The sequence below is a fragment of the Arachis stenosperma genome, chromosome 1, assembly GCF_014773155.1.
Source record: "Arachis stenosperma cultivar V10309 chromosome 1, arast.V10309.gnm1.PFL2, whole genome shotgun sequence".
In the NCBI taxonomy this organism is placed as follows: domain Eukaryota; kingdom Viridiplantae; phylum Streptophyta; class Magnoliopsida; order Fabales; family Fabaceae; genus Arachis; species Arachis stenosperma.
The window spans coordinates 120,253,060-120,273,617 of NC_080377.1; the positions used below are offsets into that span (position 1 = coordinate 120,253,060).

The window sequence follows — 20,558 nt, forward strand, 5'->3', positions numbered from 1 at the left end:
ACATATGTTGCTAATCTTAGAAAACAATGACAAGTTGAGTGATCCTGACCAATATGATAGTTTGGTCCGAGCGGAAATACCATGTAAAGAAACAGAACCCCACTTACATGAGGCAGTGCTAAGGCATATGGTCCATGGTCCTTGCGGAACACTAAATCAATCTTCACCGTGCATGAAGAACGGTCAATGTAAACGCAACTTCCCAAAAGAGTTCGTACCAAAGACACGACGAGGTGATGACTCGTATCCTCAATATAGGAGGCGATTTGATACTCCAATCCATATAAACCAAAATGTCACAATTGACAATAGATGGGTGGTTCCGTACAACCCTTGGCTACTACTGAAGTATGATTGTCATATCAATGTAGAGATATGTAGCAGTATCAAGAGCATAAAATATCTATACAAGTATTGCTATAAGGGACCAGACCGTGTGGCAATGGAGGTTCACAGGAGTTCTCATTATGATGAGGTGCAACAGTTCATTGATGCAAGATGGATTGCCGCTCCAGAGGCATGTTGGAGGATATTTAGATTCAACCTTTACCGAATGTATCCATCAGTTGAAAGGTTGCAAGTTCATTTGCCAAATCAACATCAAGTGAGCTTTTATGAGCACCAAACTATTTCTGAAATAGTTAATAATGACTATTTCTCAAGAACAATGCTCACTGAATTTTTTGCACTTAATCGGGCCGATGACCATCAATCTAGGCATCTTTTGTACAGGAAAATCCCAGAATATTACAGTTGGCACAACAAGGAAAAAGAATGGCGTCGACGCAGGTCACAAAAGAGAGCTATTGGTCGGATCTATACCGTTTCGCCAACAGAAGGTGAAAAATTCTATTTGCGTATTCTGTTGTCAAATGTAAGAGGCCCAACTGGTTGGGATGATTTGCTAACAGTCGATGGTGTCCAATATTCGTCCTTTAAGCAATCCGCTCAGCATCGAGGACTGTTGGAGAGTGATAGTAGTATAAGATCATGTTTGGTTGAGGCATCCATTTTGAGAATGCCATGTGCTCTAAGAAGGTTGTTTGCCACCATTCTAATTTTTTGTGAGCCAACAGATGTAAAAAGTCTGTGGGACGAGTTTCTTTCATGTATGGTGGATGATTACGCATCAACAAGCACTACAACCTGCAATGGGTTGACAAATCGTTTGCTTAGGGATTTAAATGACATCCTCCTACAACATGGAAAACATATTGCACACTACGATTTACCAGCTCTAACCTCGGACAACGACAACGATAACTTCATGCCTAGAATTATTCAAGAAGAAATGTCCATCGAAGTTCCTCAAGAAGACCTGTGTTCTATAGAAAGATTGAATCATGACCAGTCTGCAGCTTTCAGGTGCATTATGAATACAATTGATCGAAGAGAAAGTGGAGTGTTCTTCGTAGATGGACCAGGAGGAGCAGGTAAGACATTTCTTTACAGAGCTATAATTGCAGACTCAAGAAGTAAAGGGCATATTGTCTTGGTAACTGCGTCCTCAGGAATAGCTGCAACTTTACTGCCTGGTGGTCGAACAGCTCATTCTAGATTTAAGATCTCAATCAATGCAGAGCCATCCTCCACGTGCAATATAAGTAAACAATCTGATCTTGCAAAACTGATTAGGCAGACAACTGCGATAATTTGGGATGAAGCGCCAATGACTAATAAAGAGACAATGGAATCACTGGACCGCACATTACGAGACATCTTAGAAAACAATAATCCATTTGGAGGGAAGGTGATGGTTATGGGAGGGGATTTTCGCCAAGTACTACCTGTTGTGCCGAAAGGAAGTAAGTCGCAAATGATTTCAGCTTCTATTGTTAAATCACATTTGTGGGCATTCACCAAAATTCTCCACCTGCGACAAAATATGCGATCTCTTAATGATCGTGATTTTGCGGAGTATCTTATGCGCATAGGGGATGGGATTGAGCCTACCATATGTGAAGACTTGGTACAAATAAAAGTAGGCATGGCAATACCATGGGAAGGTGAGGCATCATTACACAAATTAATAGAAGAAACCTTTCCAAATTTGCAATATCATGGGTGGGATGCATCTTATATGGTGGAGAGAGCGATATTGACACCCAAGAATCATGATGTGCAACAGCTTAATGATATAGTCATCAACCAATTTCCGGGAGACGAACGAATTTTAGCATCCTTTGATGAAGTAGAAGGAGATACAAATAATGTGTATCAACAAGAATATCTTAACTCGATCTCCACAGGTGGATTGCCACCTCATATGTTGAAGGTAAAAAAAGGTGCTCCTCTGATGTTACTGAGAAACATAGATCCTAAGGCAGGCTTATGCAATGGCACAAGGCTACTGTGTCGAGGAACTTTTCAAAATATGTTAGACGTGGAAATCTTAACAGGCCATCACTCTGGAAAAAGGGCTTTCCTGCCACGGATAAAACACAAAACAACTGAGAACTCAGGACTACCCTTTGTGCTTATTAGAAAACAATTTCCTGTAAGGTTGAGTTTTGCCTTAACGATAAATAAATCACAAGGGCAAACTATCCCTAAGGTAGGGATCTATCTCCCTAAACATGTGTTCAGCCATGGTCAATTATACGTTGCTCTATCTCGAAGTGTTTCTCAGTCAACCACAAAAATCTTAGTCAAAGAAGGAACAGTAGATGGAAAAAGGGGACAATTCACAAAGAATGTGGTGTTCAAAGAAATTTTGTTACCTGCACCTTAGGTAATTTATGTCCTTGGCAAATATGTGAGCCTTTTTACAAGTATAATCCGTGTATTATGTAATTTTATCATTACAATATCAACATTGGAATAGATAGTTTTGTTCACTAATTTTAACAACTAATGACTAAGATTTTTAACAGATAAATTGATATCAGGAGAGCTCATCAGCATAATAAAAGAGATAAGAGAAAGGAACTGGAACCTCTACTTTACCCTACAGATATGCACCAACTACGATTCACATATAAATTATTGGTTTTTAATAAAAACAATAGAAAAGCGGCTGAACAGGCACGTTAGTGCCTGTTGAGCCGCTAGTTACTTTAAACACGTTTAGTTATAATTGGATTTTGTAATATAATTAAAAATATGTTTGATTATAATATAATTAAAGCATGAGTTTAAACTTTGATTTGAATTCTTAAGTTTCATTATAATTGGATTATTGTTAAAATAAATAACGATTAAGACTCAGGACACATTTCCTCTTCAATACAAAAACTAAAAGAAAATGTGACACATTTTATGGCTAAGATTAAGGACATATATTCACTCTTTAATGTTCAATGAATATATGTCAATAATCTGTTTATTTCAATAAAAGAGGCTATATATTTAAATTTGAATAGACGAAAATCATAAATCTAATTACATGCATTATATCTGAGTGTTAGATTTTTTTTCTTTATAGTGCTGTGTTTTAAATTTTTACTTATTTTGTATAATGTGATTTTTGTTGCTATAGACTAATTACCACACAAAATGATTCAATGAATTTGAGAAAGATGCTGAAATTGTGCATGAGCACCGATAATGAAACCTTGCCTAATGCAATTGATGTGTGGAGAGATTTGAGAGAATTTTATTCTCCTGTGATAAGTTCATAATTTCATACATTAAAAAAAAAATCTACACCTTGAAACTAGAAATACGAACTGTGACGGAATATTTAATCAAGTTTGATGTGCTTTGAATCGAATTGAAAATATTTGATGAGAACAAGCGCGGTTGTGGCAAGAAGAGGATGGAGAAAGAAAAGGTGATGAGGTTTTTTTATAGGTTTGGATGAAACAATTCCATATAACAAGATCACAAATAATGCGAGAGGATCCTTTGTAATCCCTTGACAAAGTTTTTAATTTAATAGCTTTAGAAGAAGAATTGGTCAACACAGTGAATGGGATGGACTGAGTGTACTGTTCTGTGTTATTTTGTTTGGCGCGTGAAAGAAATGTTGGACAATTAATCTGTATTATATTTATATACGGATCAAAATATAAAAATACATAGCAGCTGATTTTGTGTTGCAAATAACATTTTTAAAAATATAAACACTTGTGACTAATTTTATAATTTTTATAAAATTTATATTTTATTATCTTAGTTTAAAAGTGATTAATTTCTCATTTTATCAACTTTCTCATTTTAGAATAAAATAAATAAATAAAAATTTATTTGATTTGTATTTTTAATTTTTTTTAGTTTTAGTATTTTATTGTCACGATTTTGAGAATACAAAAATAGAATTATGTATTTATTTTTATCTTCCGTTTCTACATTTTTCTTCATAAATTCTAAAAATAAAAAAGTAAAACAACAAATCTTAAGATGATAAAATTTTAATTATAATAAATGCTTTAGAACTTACTTTATCTATAAAAATATTTCACTTTTATATTCTAAAAGCAAAACCTAAAAAAAGATAACCACCTTATATACACACCAAAAATTAATAATCAAATTAGATATTTATATAAAATATATATTAAAAAATTAAAATACATTAAAAATTAAAATAATATATAAATACAGAATAATACATAATAGTAACTAAAAATTTTTAAACATATCAAAGACAAACAGAAGTATTTAGATTAAATTATTTTTGATAATTTTTATAATTTTATTAAATTTATAATTAAATTTTTACTGTTTAAAAATTTTTAGTTGGATTTTGCTACTGTTTTAAATTTTATAATTAACTTTTTGCTGTGTAAAAAAATTAAAATTCACATAATATTTTTTATCAAATTAAAAATATCCACACTTAAAGGTCAAATATCTAAATTCAAACATTCTCTCATTTTTAGAATAATTTATTAATTCTAATATTTTTTACACGACAATGACTTAATTATAAAATTTAAAACGGTGTGGAATCTTAATTAACAAATTTTAAACTATAAAGTCTTAACCATAAATTTAATAAAATTATAAAGATTGACAAACTAATTTAATCGTGTATTTACTATTTAGAACAAGGGCAATTTACCCATTTAAATAAATGGGCAACCAATATTACCAGATTACACATTATGCAAACTGGATACCGAAATGCATTTTTTCCTAAACTATATAAACTGCGACAGGAGTATCGCGATTTACAATATGAACGTAATCCGCTACAGGGGTGTCGCGGATTACGTTGGCGATGAACCATCACATAAACCGCTATAAGGGTGTCGCGGTTTATGTGTGTTTGTGATACGTGCATAAACCGCTACAGAGGTGTAGCGATTTATGCTTTGTAAAGTTTGTCTATAAATACCAAGCAAGATAAGGAGTGTGTTATTTGAAGAGAGTCATTTTCACACTTTCACAAATGGATAGAGAGGAAAGCTTGATGGTTCTAGTCCATTGTTCTGGTAAAATTAAAAAAAGTAACAGGCATGGTGTTAAGTTCACGGATAAAGAACCGCTGAGCATTTTTATCCGTTCAACTGATACTTTGTTGGATCTGAAGAGGAACATATTGCAGAAGGCAGGGTTAGCTGGGGCCAAGTCAGTGAAAAAGGTATTCTACAAGATTTCGATAGCGGTCGTGTCGCGTGGTGTGCAGTATGAAACATTTGTCATAGGGTCAGATGAAAACATGGGAGTGTTGTTTCATTGTCGGCTGAGTTTTTCGGAGGTGAGAATACACGAGTTGTTTGCCAAGTTGGAAGACCGAGTGGACAGTTACGGGGCTTCAGCGCCAAATCCCCAGTCGACGACGATGGTGGTGCTTCTACTTTGATGCCTGTCGTTGCACCCAAGTGTCTCTTACCTGCACCTCCACCTGTTCTAGCACCGGCAGATAGGTCACCCGGTTTGATTATCGGTCTTCTTGGGAGTGGTGAGCCGGATCACTATGAGGACGCGATGCGGGACTATGATTCGGATGATGAGCCCGATCACATATCAGGGGATAGTGAGGACGAGACTCCAGTGCCCCCACCTGCACCTCAGGAGCCATCCAGTTCTGGGTCCCACCAACAACCGCCGCATTTCTCGACGCTCAATCTGAAAGCAGTGAGCCAACAACCAGATGGAGGCAGACGGTTCGGCCACATGACGACGAACATATCCGAGTGTGTTAACTCTGTACTAAAGGGGACACGGAATCTTCCGGTAACTGCACTTATGAAATCCACATATGGGAGATTAGCAGAGCTTTTTTTCGTCCGAAGGTAAACAGCAGAGGCGCAGTTGGGATCAGGTCAACGGTTTTGCCAGTCCCTGGTCAAGGCGATAGAGCCCAACCTGAAAGATGCGAGGTGCTTCACGGTTACTCTGTTCGACAGATATCAGTGTGAGTATACCGTGGCTGAGACAACTCCTACCGAGAACTTCTCGCTCGGGACGTATCGGGTTTCTCTCGGAGATCGCACTTGTGACTGCGGGTACTTTCAAGCTCTACATTACCTTTGCTGACATGCAATTGCATGCTGTGCTCAGTCCCGGTTAGACTGCGCGACGTACGTCCATGAGGTTTATACCATGAGTAAGGTGTTCAGCGTATACCGGATGGGATTTTTGCCCCCTATTCCAGAGGGTCTCTGTCCACCATACGCCAGTCCTACTATCATCCCTGATCCTAACATGAGACGTGCCAAAGAAGGGCGACCAACGTCAACAAGAATTCGTAACAGGATGGATGAGGCCGATACTGGTCGGCCGAAGCGATGTGGGCTATGCAGATAGAGAGGACACACTCACAGGACTTGCCCTCAGCGAGGATCCGGCCCCAGTGCCGAGGCATAATTGTCTTTAGGTCGTCAGGACTAAGTTGCATTTTTCTCTCCTTGTTTGTGTTCTTCTTTTGTTTTAGTCGTGTTTACTGTTAAGTGAAGTTGTATTTGTTTATCGATTCTCTATGTACTAATGATTCTCTCTGGGTTCAAATTTTCTTGATAATTTTATGAGTACACAGGCTAATTTCAATTAAATCAAATCAGCAACCTATGTTGCGCTATACAGAAGTTAAACTTTTATTCAAAAACTCATTCTCCATGAAAAATGACCTGGGTACACACTAAAGCATAAATCGCTATACTCCTGTAGCAGTTTATGCACGTATCACAAACACACATAAACCGCGACACCCTTATAGTAGATTACGTTCATATTGTAAACTGCGATACCCCTGTCGTGGTTTACATAATTTAGGAAAAAATGCATTTCAGTATCCAGTTTGCATAATGTGTAATTTAATAATATTGGTTGCCTGTTTATTTAAATAAGTAAATTATTCTTAGAATAATTAAATAATATATATAAAATTAATTAAAACGTGAGATGTGACGATGGAATTAATATGTGGAAATAGCTCATACCGAATTGATCAATGAAGAAATTAAAATATCACTTTCAATTAAACCATGGAGTTTGGGTTATTACTTTACCTTAAATGGACCCATAAAAATGGATGAAGTGACAATAATGAACATGGTGAGTATGGACATATTAGGTGGTTGAGTGTGCAATCGTGAAACTTAAGCACGTTGTAATAAATAGAATAGTATTTTGAAGAGTAACCATGACCCAACCCACCGCCATGCCTAGTTGTTTTAGTCAATACAAATTACAATTAGTGCACAGGTAGCTGCTCACTGCTCACCATCTCCCAACTAATTTCATTCCCCTACAAAATCGTATCACTATTTTTCATCACCTAATTAAAATTTAAACCCCTTCTTTCTCATCAACTTACGGAATTATGCGTCATATTTAGGCATGTGCTAGGATCTATGAATGATAGACATTTCGTTCAATTGTGTGCTAAACCCATTTTAAATACGATATTTATCCAGCCATCACCATTCATTCTAAACGTATTTTTGTTGTGTTTAATTATATTTTAATAAAAAATAAATTTTTTTACACACAATTAAATATCATCACGTGTCAATATGTTCAGTCTTATTTTTAATATGTATCTTGAAATGAGTTTATAAATAATATATTATTATTTATTAAAATAAAAAATAATTTAAATACTTTTAATTATTAAAAAAATATATTAAAAATAATTTAAAAATTATTTTATATTTTAATATCAATAAAATATTAAAATATAATTATAATTTATCTAAAAAGTACTTTATATTTTATATAAATGTCTTGTTAGTGTTTTATAAGATTTTAAAATTTATATGTCTATACATCTGATCATATCACATCGTATCCCATATCCGTGTCAGAATCCGTGTATCATAAGCTAGGATCACACAAATCTTATATAATTTTATTTCTTTGCATGTACATATTAAAAAGGAATCTTCTTGATTTTTTTCTTTTAAATAATATTATTAATTAAAGTTTGAGAAAATTCTACTTTTTTTAGAGATGCTAAAATAACATTCTTTTCTCTTTTATTTGTAAAATATACATTTTTCTAGTTTATAACTTTTAAAATACCCTTTTTTTTAATCTATTTTAAATTTTTTGTGTTAACTAATGTTAACTTTATTTATTTTTTAAAAAAAAATATTTTTTAACAAAAATTTCCTTTAACAAAAATTTTAATTTTTTGTCATTAAATTTTACTTACCAAAATATTCTTTAATAAATTTTTTTATTGATTAAATTATATTTTTACTAAAATATTTTTTAAAAAAATTAATAATTAAATTATTTTTTCTTAAGATATCCTTCAATAATTTTTTTAATTTTACCAAAATTTTCGTTAACAATTATTTTTATATTTTACTATTAGTTTTCTGATATCAATATATATTATTTTAACATTAAATAAATTTTTTTTACTGCTATTAATATGTATAACAATTAATATATATTGATATTGAAAAATAATCTTACCCAAGATTTTTTTATTTAATGTTAAAATAATATATATTGATATAAAAAAATTAATAGTAAAATAAAACTATAATTGTTAACAAAAATTTTGGTAAAATCACAATTTAATAATTAAAAAATTATTGAATGGTATCTAAAAAAAATTAATTATTAAATTTTTTTAAAAAATATTTTGATAAAAATATAATTTAATCAATAAAAAAATAATTTATTAAAGAGTATTTTGGTAAGCAAAATTTAATGACCAAAAAAATTAAAATTTTTACTAAAGGATATTTTTATAAAAAAGATTTTTTTAAAAAAAATAGATAAAATTAACATTAATTAATACAAAAAATTTAAAATAGATTAATTTTCTTAAAAGTTATAAAAATATATATATTTTATAAATAAAAAAAGAAAATATCATTTTAGTATTTTCAGGAGAGGGGTGAAATTTTCTCTTAAAATTTTTATAACTAAAAAAGTCATACTTCAATCTTTATGACCTAAAATTTTGTATAGCATAATACAAATACAAAATTATTGCAAACTCAAAAAACAAGTTGAGCGAGACGTGTAAAATATATTACTATTTATTTATGCAGTTTTATTATTTTATTGACTAATTAAATTCATGGCACCCCGATCCTTATTAAAACTTGCATGCATGCGTTTCGATAGATGTTTGTATAATTGATATGATTCTCCATGAGCAGTACGACTCTGGCGTTTGCTTTCGTTACAATTTTGATACTACTACTAAAATATAGCATAGAATCCGTGTTTCGTTAAACGGTACCGTACCAAACAATTCAATATATTGCTCTAACCGTTTTTAAAACACGTTATTGCATACATATGTCTATAATATTATTAATTTTATAACTAGTTTTCACCGTAGATTATATCTTTGACCCTTCTTGGTGATAATATGGACGCTGAGGTAATGACTTGGAGAGTGCTATAAATATATAATTAGTAGCTGGCTAGCAGGTGGTCCACCATGCTTTTTTCTTCCTTTACTCCTCTCTTTGAGGAAAGAATATACGGGTTTATTCTTCAATAATTAATAATCGTTCAGGGAAAATTAACCAACAGTGCTAAATCTGAAAGAAACTAGTAATATTTGGAAGTCAAAATTTAGGATATATATAACTTCAACAAGAAACATTGTTTAACTAGAAAAGAAAAAATGAAAACATATAGATATATATTATAAAGGAGCCATTTAGATAAAGATACTTAAAACATCTTATTTTAAAGATATTTTTAAGTAATTAAAATTTAATACATATTATTTTTATTAAAATTACATCAAGTAAATTGATTTGGCAAAAAAATCAATAAATTATATCTTAAACAGTTATACCGATTTAAATTAATATTTTTTTTATAAAAAATAACTACAATATATTTATTATAAACAATAACCAATTAAAATGCTCTTATTATTTTGTATATATATTTTGAGAATTCTAAATTTTAATATTTTTTTCTGTGCTATTATAGACGGGGACAGAACTAAATGAAATATTAGAGGAGGGCTAAAAATATTTATACAATAAAATAAAATTTTAAAGAAGACTAAACTGAAATTTACATATAATTTACATGTAAAAAATTAAAATTAGGAGGGTCATTGTCCCCCTTTCTTAGTATGTAGCTCGGCCTCTGATTATAGAATTATGATTTAGAATTTTTAAAATTAAAAATTATATATATAAATATATATATAATAAAAATATTTTAATTATTTTTTATAATAGAATTATTATAGTCATTTTCTATAAAAAGAATATTAATTTAGATTAGTTTTAATATTTGATTTATCAATTTTTCAGTTACATCAATTTATTTGATCTAATTTTAATAAAAATAATATAATTTTTAATCAATTATAGATATATATATTAAATTTTAATTAATAAAAAATATTTAAAAAAAAGACATTTTAAATATTTTCATATGAGTATCTCCCATATTATAGAGATGTAGCCTACACTTGACGAAGAGTTCGGTAGATGCATGTAGATATAACACAAGTGACCTAAGTTTCAAATATTAGATATTTGGACAATTTGAGCACATGGAAACAAATAGAGGGAGGCAAATTAAATTAAAGCTAGCTTAGCTATATATATATATATATATATATATATATATAAAGAGTTTAATTTTAATGTAATGACAGTCGTAGCCGTATTTTATTTACGTAATTAATGTAAAAGATAATTATTTTTACTATATGCATCGCTTAATTGAATATATGTATAAAATTATTTTATGATATGAAAATTAAAAACGTATATAAATTATTCCAGCTATGATATTTATATATATATATATGAATGAGAATGAATGGAAATAAAAGAGTGCGGGTAATGATTTAAGTTAACAAACCCCACAGAATAGAGGCAAAGGTTCCGGAGAGAGAGTGAGACTGAGACTGGTTTATTTAATGCTGCAGTTGGGTGCAGTTGTGAAGAAGCCAGACCTCCATTACTCCATCGCCAATTAGCCACACACGCATCAACACATTGCAACATTAATATTACTTATTACGATCAGAATTCACAAAGTGGAAAGTGGAACCACAAACACAAGAAAAACGAGAACAACTAACATGAACTATAGTGATGCTGAGATCAGAAAACAAGGCCAGCTAGTGAAGAAGCGGAATCATAATAATAATAATAATAATAAAGGCAAAGATCAAACATTACTGAGTTACTCCAACAAGAAGAAGAAGAAGATGTTGCGACATGAAAGGAAACGGTACCCTCTCTTGTGTTTCTGGGAGCTTCCAGAATATATGAAGGATAACGAATACATTCTGCGTTATTACAGAGCCAATTGGCCTCTCAAACAAGCTCTCTTCAGCGTTTTCCGTTGGCATAACGAGACTTTGAATGTTTGGACGTAAGCACAATTCTCTTTCATTTCTTTATTTGTTTATTTTACAAATTAAACTCACTCGTCGATTTAATTAGGCATTTGCTTGGGTTTCTTCTCTTTCTGGGATTGACTCTCGCCAATTTGATGAAGCCTGGTGTCGTCGATCTCTTAGGCCTATTTTCCAGGTAATTCCTTACAAGATGCTCATCCAAATCTTTTTTTTTTTTTTTATGAAGTTTGATTGAAAACTTAAAACACTGATTAAGTGTTTACTGTGTCTTAACGTTTTTTTACCTTTTCCGGCACATCCATCTCCATTTTTAAAATTAGTATGTTTTTTATTTCCTTTTGTTACCAAACTTGTTTGTAATCATGTCAAGGAAATAGGGGGTTTAGGCCTTAGGGGTTAATTTGAATGGAAGTTCTTTCTTGTATCTTTGAAAGATGACTTACTTACTTTCTTTGTATAACGTTATACAACCTTTATATTCAATTCTTAAGGTCTTATCAATTTTGCAACTCGATCCGGGAATTATATCATTAATAATATGGTATGGTGTAAGATCCCATTCATCATAAAGACGCTGGAAATTTTGAGTTTCTAAATTCAAGGACCACAACCCGTCCAATTAACACACTTGCCAAATTAAAGTATTGAACATAGATTAAAGTATTGAACATATATACCACAACCGCTGGTATATATGCAACTTGCAGTTGAAGCAATTGAACAGCAAATTGCTTTTGTCCATCTTTCATTACGTGACATAGATTAATGTAATGTAGACCATGATTTTTATATATTAGGTGAACTACCTAGCTATCTATACATATATATATATAGTAGTTTTTATTTTTATATTAATTTCCAGCTAAATTTCCTTATCATGATATCATCTCTGCAGGTCATTCTCTTCGAGTGCGGAAAAGAATGTTTCTCAAAGCTTCAAAGATTTGTTCCTGGTAAGTGACCTTATAACTGTATTTATGATATAAGATATTAAGGGAATAGTTCCTAATGTTCGAATTATATATAAATATATTTTCAGGGAACAACAACAATACTGTTTGATTTGAAACAGCAAGCACCTATGAAAATGGAGCCAAAGTCCTTAGATTTAGTTATTGCAGCAAGGTGGCCATTCTATGTTTTCTTGTGTGGTTCCATGTTCTGTCTTCTCTCCAGCAGCATATGCCACCTCTTCTCATGCCACTCCCATTCCTTAAACCTGTTCCTTTTGAGAATTGACTATGTTGGCATCACAGTGATGATCATAACCTCATTCTTCCCTCAGATTTACTATGTTTTCCTATGTCAGCCTCACTGGCAACTCCTCTACCTTGCTGGGATCACTGCCATGGGGTTATTCACCATCGCAACGTTGCTTTCACCAACCCTTTCGACCGGAAAATACCGTGGATTCAGGGCAATGTTGTTCTGCTCCATGGGACTATTTGGAATTGTGCCTGCAATTCATGCTTCAATTGTCAACTGGGGGAATCCTAGGCGCAATGTTACCTTAGCATATGAATGTACCATGGCCTTGTCTTACCTTATAGGGACATTGTTCTATGTGACTCGGGTCCCGGAAAGGTGGAAACCAGGGTGGTTTGACATTGCAGGACACAGCCACCAAATTTTCCATGTTCTGGTGATAGTTGGAGCATTAGCACATTATGCAGCCACCCTTAAGATGCTTGATTGGCGTGACAATTTTGGGTGTGACAATGGCACTGGCATAGCTCAATAATGATAATATTATGTTATATGTGCCATATAAATATAAATATGCAGCATAAAATTGGTTATTATTTTTAAAGTAGTTTCTTGTTTAGCTATAAGAAATGTTGTTAACTTATAGTTGAACAGGTTACTCTGGAGATATAAGGAGCAATGTCTTCAGTTTTCAAGCAACTGTGAGATAATTAGAAGCTGTTCATTGAAACATTAATACTTGTACTCAATGTCTGTCTCAGTTTGGTGCCATATGTTATTCCATTTTTTATTCAATTTGTTAGTCACTGTATGATTGTATTTGAAAGACAGTATACATAGATTGTTCTTTTTTTTTTCTCTATACATTGTTCAGAATGTTTGTTTTCTGTTTTGCAAATTTTGATACAAGCATAAATACAAGGTGTTCCTTCTAAGTCTGAAATGCAAATTGCTCATTCTAAGATCTAAGGGAGCAACGAATACGTAGGATGCCGTAATTTTCATGTTGTGGAAACTATCCTTAAACTTTATGTCCGTTAAAGGAAGGTGTTATTTTCATATGGCTAAGTTGATCAAACCAAATAGATTAGGGGCTTAGGCCAGTTTGGCTAAACTTCTTAAATAAGTTCTTTTGAAAAATGAGTTTAAAATATAAGAATTTTTATTAATAATAATTTTTAAATAAGTTATTTTGTATTTGGAAAGTTATTATAGAAGTCCTTGTTTTAAAGTTATGCATTAAGGGCCAATTCGGCTAAACTTCTTAAATAAGTTCTTTTGAAAAATGAGCTTAAAATATAAGGACTTTTATTAATAACAACTTTTAAATAAGTTATTTTGTGTTTGAAAAATTATTATAAAAGTCATTATTTTAAAATTGTGCATTAAATAGGAGTGATAAAATAGCTTTTGAAAATAAGAGAAGTCACATTTTTTAACTTTTTCAAAAGTTCTTAAATAATTTTTTGAAAAGTAAAAAGTTTATCTAAGAAATTGTACCAAACACTATTAATCATAGTTGTTAGAACCGAACCGGTGATCGAACCGGTCAGGTTACTGGGTCACTGGGTCATTGGTTCAACCGGTGGGTCATTGGTTGAACCGGTTGACTCGGTCCTATATAAATAAAAATAAAAAATAGTTAAAAATGTAAAATTAAAATTTAAAATACATATTTTTACTAACATTTTAAGAATTTCAAGCTATTTTAAAATAATATGGAATAAGAACAATAAATATTTTATTATTTTTACTCTATTATAGATATTTTTATTTTGTTTTTATATAAAAATAACTATTATTTTTAATTTTCAATAATTTATTAATTAATTTATATTTATTATACTATTATAGAAATAAAATTAAAAATTAAATACATATTTTCAAAAATATATTAATAACAATCAAATATCAATTCTTATATATAATTTATGGTGCAAATGAGATAATAAATTAGTCACTAATACAAAATACTTTCTCAATTTAATGAACAAAAAAAAATATAACACAATCAATATTAATATATTAATATATTTATATACTATGTGTTGTTACTATGTGAATCCATATTTAAAAGGATAAAAAAATATGAAAATTCAGTTATAGTTTATTATATATTTAATTTTTGTCATTCATTATACTGAGATACACTCTGGCGCAGTGGTAGGATGAGGGGCGTGTTTGCTGGCTTCCCTGGGTTCGAATCCTGCATCCCTCATTTTTGAGGTAATTTGGACAGGAGCTTCTACCATGGTACGGCGACGCGCGGGTCTATTGGAAGATGGGTGCGAACCGGCCGGTTTTCAACGGGTTTGACCACCGTTGACCGGTTTAATTGCGGATCCGGTCCAAATGACTAACCGAACCGGCCAGATTACTGGTTCACCGATTTTTCGGTCGAACCGGCCGGTCCGGTCCGGTTCTGATAACACTGCTAGTATTAATGTAACTTTTTATAAGTCAAAAGTAAAAAAAAAAAAAGTAGCTTTTTGGTATTTTTTTTGTTATATTGATGTTTAATCTAGTTAAAAAAAACCAATATATAAAATTTAAAGTAGTTTATATTCTTTAGTATCTTAGTTAATATTAATTTGTATTTTTTAATATTTTTTTAATTAGTAACTTTTGAAGTACATTTTAACTAAATTTATAAAAAAAATTAAATAGATAAATTTATTATCATGTAAAGGTAAAATTAACTATTGAAATTATTTCTCTTTATAAATTAATAGATTATTATGTAAAAGGTGTTAACTATCAATCATTTAAAGATTTAACAAGAAAAAAATACTCTAATTAATACAATTTTAAAATTATATCTAGCTTGTTATACTTAAACAATAAAATAATTTATTTATATTTCTTTTAAAATATCAATCGGACATACTTTTTTATTGGGGTGAATAATAATATTTATTAATAATTCATATATGAACACAATTTTTGTACATAATAGCGTACATCTGGTAAAAATGTTAACTTTTGAATAATGACATTTAGATGTGTATATAATTATAAGACTTAAACTTTCTTACAAAAAAATAACTCAATTTAAAATATTTATAAAATTATACAAAATTCGAAGAAATTTTTATCAGATAAGAGACGGTCTTTATTAATTGTAGTGTTCATATTTAACTATTTAATGATATTTTGCAATAAAAAACTTAAAAGGAAATTAAATATACATTTCTTTCTGGTCGATCAATATTTATTTAAATATAAGTCATAGAAAGATTAACTTGTTAAGATGAATAGACCAGAATTGCAAAATCATTAGTAAACAACACATCCAAAACTATACATAAAAAACTATGTGTGACCAATTTATTAATTCGTTATTATAAAACCAAAGAGCTCAACAAGATCTACTTTCTCTTAATTCTCCTATTCACATTATCACCGTCCAAGGATCTTCTATTTTTCCTTTTAACCATTATTTTTTACCATTGTTATTCCACTAAAATTGATTTGCTGCATTCACCAAATGAATCAAGATCCCTTTTTTTTTCTTTCTATATTTCACTTTTTTGCAAGTTGCAATCAAAGTGGGTATTATATTGTAAACTTTACAAGTAAACAATATAGGCAAATGCAGCCACAACTCTTTTGTTGCATTATAATCTGCATTTGCTATTTTCATTCAGAACACAACAGTCTTCTTTTCTTCATAAGGTAATACACGAAGCTCACAATATGATCTTATAGCACTGCGAAGGCATTGTTTCTCGAGGTTCTCTGATTTCTGCACAAAGCTTTGCAAGTTATCTCTGTGAGAAACTCTCTCGACCTGTAACCAAACCAAAATTCAAGCATCAAGCTTGACCAAGTACAGATATCTCACATCTTTTCACAATTTCTGCATGCTTAATTTAGCGAATTAGGATAACTATGAATCTAAATCTACAGATATTTTTTCGGTTTTCCATTTGCAAACACTCCAACAAACTGTGCACTAAGACATATACGAGAAACATGGATGGTTATAGCTGAAATAAAAGCCTAAGAATTTTAAAGAGAGGAGGCAAAGAGCTAAATAAAGAATTAAACAAATTCTTTCGCATCGGTATCTACTTCTGTTTTGTCAATGGACTGAGAACTCCAATTAATCTTAACATGGTAAATGCAATGGTCCTTATTCAAAACTAGAAAACACCAAACATGACTAAGAACACTTGCAAGAGAACTTGTGGTAAGAAAACAAAAATCTTACAAATATGTTACTTTTTCAACAAATAATATCCAAAATGAACATGATGAAGTATAGGCACAACAAAAAGGTCTAAAACTAAAGTGGAAAAGATGGACTTGAATGGAACATATATAATGCCAACTGTACCCTATTAGACAAGGGTTTCATAATCTGTTGATAATCATAAGGTAGATGCAGAAATTTCTTTTGCCAAGTAAATTGTAAAATAAGAACCATAAACAACAGAATTTACAGTGTAAAAATTTATGATCATTTATATAATCAATTCAAATCAACATTATCATTCACCTAAAGAAGCAAATAAATGATAAAATAAAATTAAAACAAGAGCATGAAAAGGCATGCGTTTACCATTTGTTCAATTATAGGTCCTTCATCAAGTTCTTCTGTCACAAAGTGACTTGTTGCACCTATTAATTTAACACCTGCTTCAAAGGCCTGCCAAAATAATCTGGCATATTAAATTTGTATACATACTTAGGAAGCCACCACAAAAATTTACATAACAAACATTTTGAAGTAGAAGTGGCAAATATGTAATCCTGTAGCATAGAAATCTAAGAAGATCAACCTGTTTTGATGGATGACCCCCCTTGAATGATGGCAAAAGGCCATGGTGAATGTTAATTACATCATTACCATAGCTCCTTAGGAAGTTTCTGGATAATATCTGTGCAAATAAATCAATGTTATTGAATTCTTGAAGGGAGAAGGAAAACTAAAGTTTCTCTTTACTTTATGCTAAGTTTTGATATTTCAATATTCTCGGATATTAGCACCTAGAATATATATACAATAGATTATAGATAATAAATTCTGTGAGTACCCTATAACTTGAAGAAGCATAGAAGAGCAAGTTCTTCCAAAACCATAAACACATTGTTTTAGGCATTAGAAACATGGTGAGGAAAAAAAGAAAAGAAAAAAGAATTTCAATAAGTTATTACCTGCATATACCTTGCAAGTATTAAAAAATTAGTATTTTGAACCAACTCCAATATCTCCCCTTCTCTTTTATCTTCCTTTGTTGTACTTAAACAATGATAAGGAATGCCATGCCTTTCAAGAAATCGAATCACATGGGTGTTTGAAGCTCTATGATGGTTACTGTTTAACACATCACAAAGAATACTTAAAAACTAATAAATAATTAGATGAAGCATAAATCAATTTGGTGATGTCAATGCTAGAATTTCACCTAATTACACAGGTTATATCTACAGGAAGTCGTCCATCTTGCCATCCGTGTAACAAATCAACTAGACAATGATCCTGCAGCAAAAGAAATCAATATTTATGTCTAACAGAATATAAAATCCTTTTCATTTTCTGAAATGCAAGATGACGAGTGAAAAGCCATAGTAGAAATGTATACCTGCTTTGAAGCCAGAACAGCTATCTTATATTTAGGATCCAGAGCTGGCACCCTCACAACTGATCGCATTGCGTTGAATGTTTGTGATAGCTTTAGGAAATCCTCCTCCATTTGCGCCCGTGGCCATTTAGCAGGATCAAAAACAAAATCACTATAATGTTCAACATAAAGTTTATGCAAGGTGAAGTCAGAATAAAAGTACTCCAACAATTCAAAAAAAGAACTTAAAGTCAGCACATTTAAGAGCAAAAAAAAAATGAAGAAGAAAATAATGAGATCCCTATTCACAAGATCTTATTAAACTTAATATTATTGCTTATTAGCAATCCAACAAATTTCATTAGTAAATCCAAATCTTGAGTACTTCCAAGTTTCAAGACAAGTTTCATATACAATTCAAAGAAGCACTCATGTTAATACTAGTAACCAAGAAACAAGATGAATGTGAATGAATGAGACAAGACAAGTACCTTCTAGAGTAGAAGACTTGTTTATTTTCAGGTACAAAAACATCGGCAGTCAAGATGTTTCCACCTCTAGATGCAATGCAATCAGAAAGCTTGGCTACAATTCCGACAGCATCCTATTGAAAATGAATGTACAAAAACCCAATTCAAAAGCAGGAGGCACACAAGAACACACCCAAAAACTGAATCATCCCAGGTTCAAAGCCCACCTAAGCAAATCTACTGGAGCATTTCTACAAACGGGTGGTGGGTGTTGTATATGAAATTACAAATGACTTGGTTCCCTGATCGACTTACAGGACAATAGAAGACGTGGATTCCATGGGCGAGTGGTGTTGGAGGATCCAAGGTTTTGAAGGAGATGTTCCTCTTACTGAATCCAACAACTTGGGGGAACATCGAACACACTCTTCGCACCACGCTCATTCTCTCTGTAGCGTAAGAATCAGTTTGAACCACCAACTAACTTTGATATTTTTCGTTCCTCTATTCTCCCCATCTATCTTCCACAATTACTAGTTTAAGTGCCGTATTAGTATACTTAATTTACTTTATAATATTATATCTATAATTTATTTAAAAAAATAATATATATTTATCAGAAGAGTTAATTTATTTTGTTATATTGATGTTTAATTTAGTTAAAAAAATTAATATATAAAATTTAAAGTAATTTATATTCTTTAATATCTTAGTTAATATTAATTTGTAATTTTTTAATATTTTTTCTTCATTTGGTAATATTTGGAGTATATTTTAAATAAATTTATAAAAAAATAAATACATAAATTTATTATCATGTAAAGGTGAAATTCACTATTGAAACTTTTTTTGTTTACAAATTAATAAATTATTATATAAAAGTATTAACCATCAATCATTTATAGATTTAAAAAGAAAAAGTATTCTAAGTAATACAATTTTAAAATTGTATCTAGCTTGTTATATTTAATTAATAAAATATTTTAGTTTTTTTTCAAAATATCAATAGAATATTTTTTTTTTGGTAAAATAGAACATATTTTTTTTATTGGAGTGAATAATACTTATTAATAATTCATATCTGAACACAATTTTTGTACATAATAACGATTATATAGGTAAAAATTTTAAGTTTTGAACAATGACATTTAGATGCCAATGATTATAGGCAAATTTAAGCTTCTTCTAAGCTAAAATATTATGTAAACTAAAATATTAGTCCGATCATTTAATTACCAACCAATTAGAGTAAATTTTAGAGATATTAGTTACTTAATTAGAGTAGATGTGAGTATTTTCTGTTGTTAGTTATCATAACAATATATTAGTTTTTTTATAATTATTATCCTATATATAGTGTATATCTCTAATATAAATTTAAATTTCACCATTAGTAAAATTCAATTCTTTTTTCATTTATCTGTTACCATGGATTATAATAGTAAATAAATAGCATAATATTTTTTAAGTTGAAATTAAAATCAACTTACACTAATATTTAAATTTTTGAGAAAAAAAAACACTTTGAAGAGAGCATACAATAATAAAAAAAAAAAAAACAGTTTATATGGCAGAGCATTTTTTAAGGCAACACATTATGTGAAAATGGGCCAA

At 30.6% G+C, this 20,558-nt stretch overlaps 3 protein-coding genes across 3 annotated transcripts; 2 read left to right on the forward strand and 1 right to left on the reverse strand.

Annotated features, from left to right (window-relative positions):
- The first annotated feature begins 4 nt into the window (after positions 1 to 4).
- On the forward strand, positions 5 to 2,731 carry LOC130932809 (uncharacterized). Its single transcript, XM_057862228.1, has one exon. The coding sequence runs from the start codon at positions 5 to 7 to the stop codon at positions 2,729 to 2,731; it is 2,727 nt and encodes a 908-aa protein (XP_057718211.1).
- Positions 2,732 to 11,181: 8,450 nt separating this feature from the next.
- LOC130960654 (heptahelical transmembrane protein 1-like) lies at positions 11,182 to 13,769 on the forward strand. Its single transcript, XM_057886105.1, has 4 exons — positions 11,182 to 11,715; positions 11,787 to 11,876; positions 12,597 to 12,654; positions 12,741 to 13,769. Exons 1-4 carry the CDS (start codon positions 11,420 to 11,422, stop codon positions 13,440 to 13,442), a joined length of 1,146 nt encoding a protein of 381 aa, XP_057742088.1. The 5' UTR covers positions 11,182 to 11,419; the 3' UTR covers positions 13,443 to 13,769.
- A 2,626-nt stretch (positions 13,770 to 16,395) lies between these two features.
- LOC130941924 (formyltetrahydrofolate deformylase 1, mitochondrial-like) lies at positions 16,396 to 19,470 on the reverse strand. The gene is made up of 8 exons (XM_057870568.1): positions 19,260 to 19,470; positions 18,966 to 19,078; positions 18,496 to 18,646; positions 18,319 to 18,392; positions 18,068 to 18,227; positions 17,692 to 17,790; positions 17,472 to 17,558; positions 16,396 to 16,697 (listed from the first exon to the last, which is right to left on the reverse strand). The coding sequence occupies exons 1-8, from the start codon at positions 19,386 to 19,388 to the stop codon at positions 16,551 to 16,553; spliced, it is 960 nt and encodes a 319-aa protein (XP_057726551.1). The 5' UTR covers positions 19,389 to 19,470; the 3' UTR covers positions 16,396 to 16,550.
- Positions 19,471 to 20,558: the final 1,088 nt, after the last annotated feature.

What these genes read in the sequence shown, in the direction of transcription:
- LOC130932809 (XM_057862228.1), top strand. Translation starts at nt 5, where the DNA reads ATGTTGCTAATCTTAGAAAACAATGACAAGTTGAGTGATCCTGACCAA.
- LOC130960654 (XM_057886105.1), top strand. Translation starts at nt 11,420, where the DNA reads ATGAACTATAGTGATGCTGAGATCAGAAAACAAGGCCAGCTAGTGAAG. An exon ending in GAGACTTTGAATGTTTGGAC is followed by an intron (nt 11,716 to 11,786) that starts GTAAGCACAATT and finishes CGATTTAATTAG; the next exon opens with GCATTTGCTTGGGTTTCTTC. An exon ending in CTCTTAGGCCTATTTTCCAG is followed by an intron (nt 11,877 to 12,596) that starts GTAATTCCTTAC and finishes TCATCTCTGCAG; the next exon opens with GTCATTCTCTTCGAGTGCGG.
- LOC130941924 (XM_057870568.1), bottom strand. Translation starts at nt 19,388, where the DNA reads ATGAGCGTGGTGCGAAGAGTGTGTTCGATGTTCCCCCAAGTTGTTGGA. An exon ending in CTGTTCTGGCTTCAAAGCAG is followed by an intron (nt 18,393 to 18,495) that starts GTATACATTTCT and finishes CTTTTGCTGCAG; the next exon opens with GATCATTGTCTAGTTGATTT. An exon ending in GGGGTCATCCATCAAAACAG is followed by an intron (nt 17,559 to 17,691) that starts GTTGATCTTCTT and finishes TTATTTTGGCAG; the next exon opens with GCCTTTGAAGCAGGTGTTAA.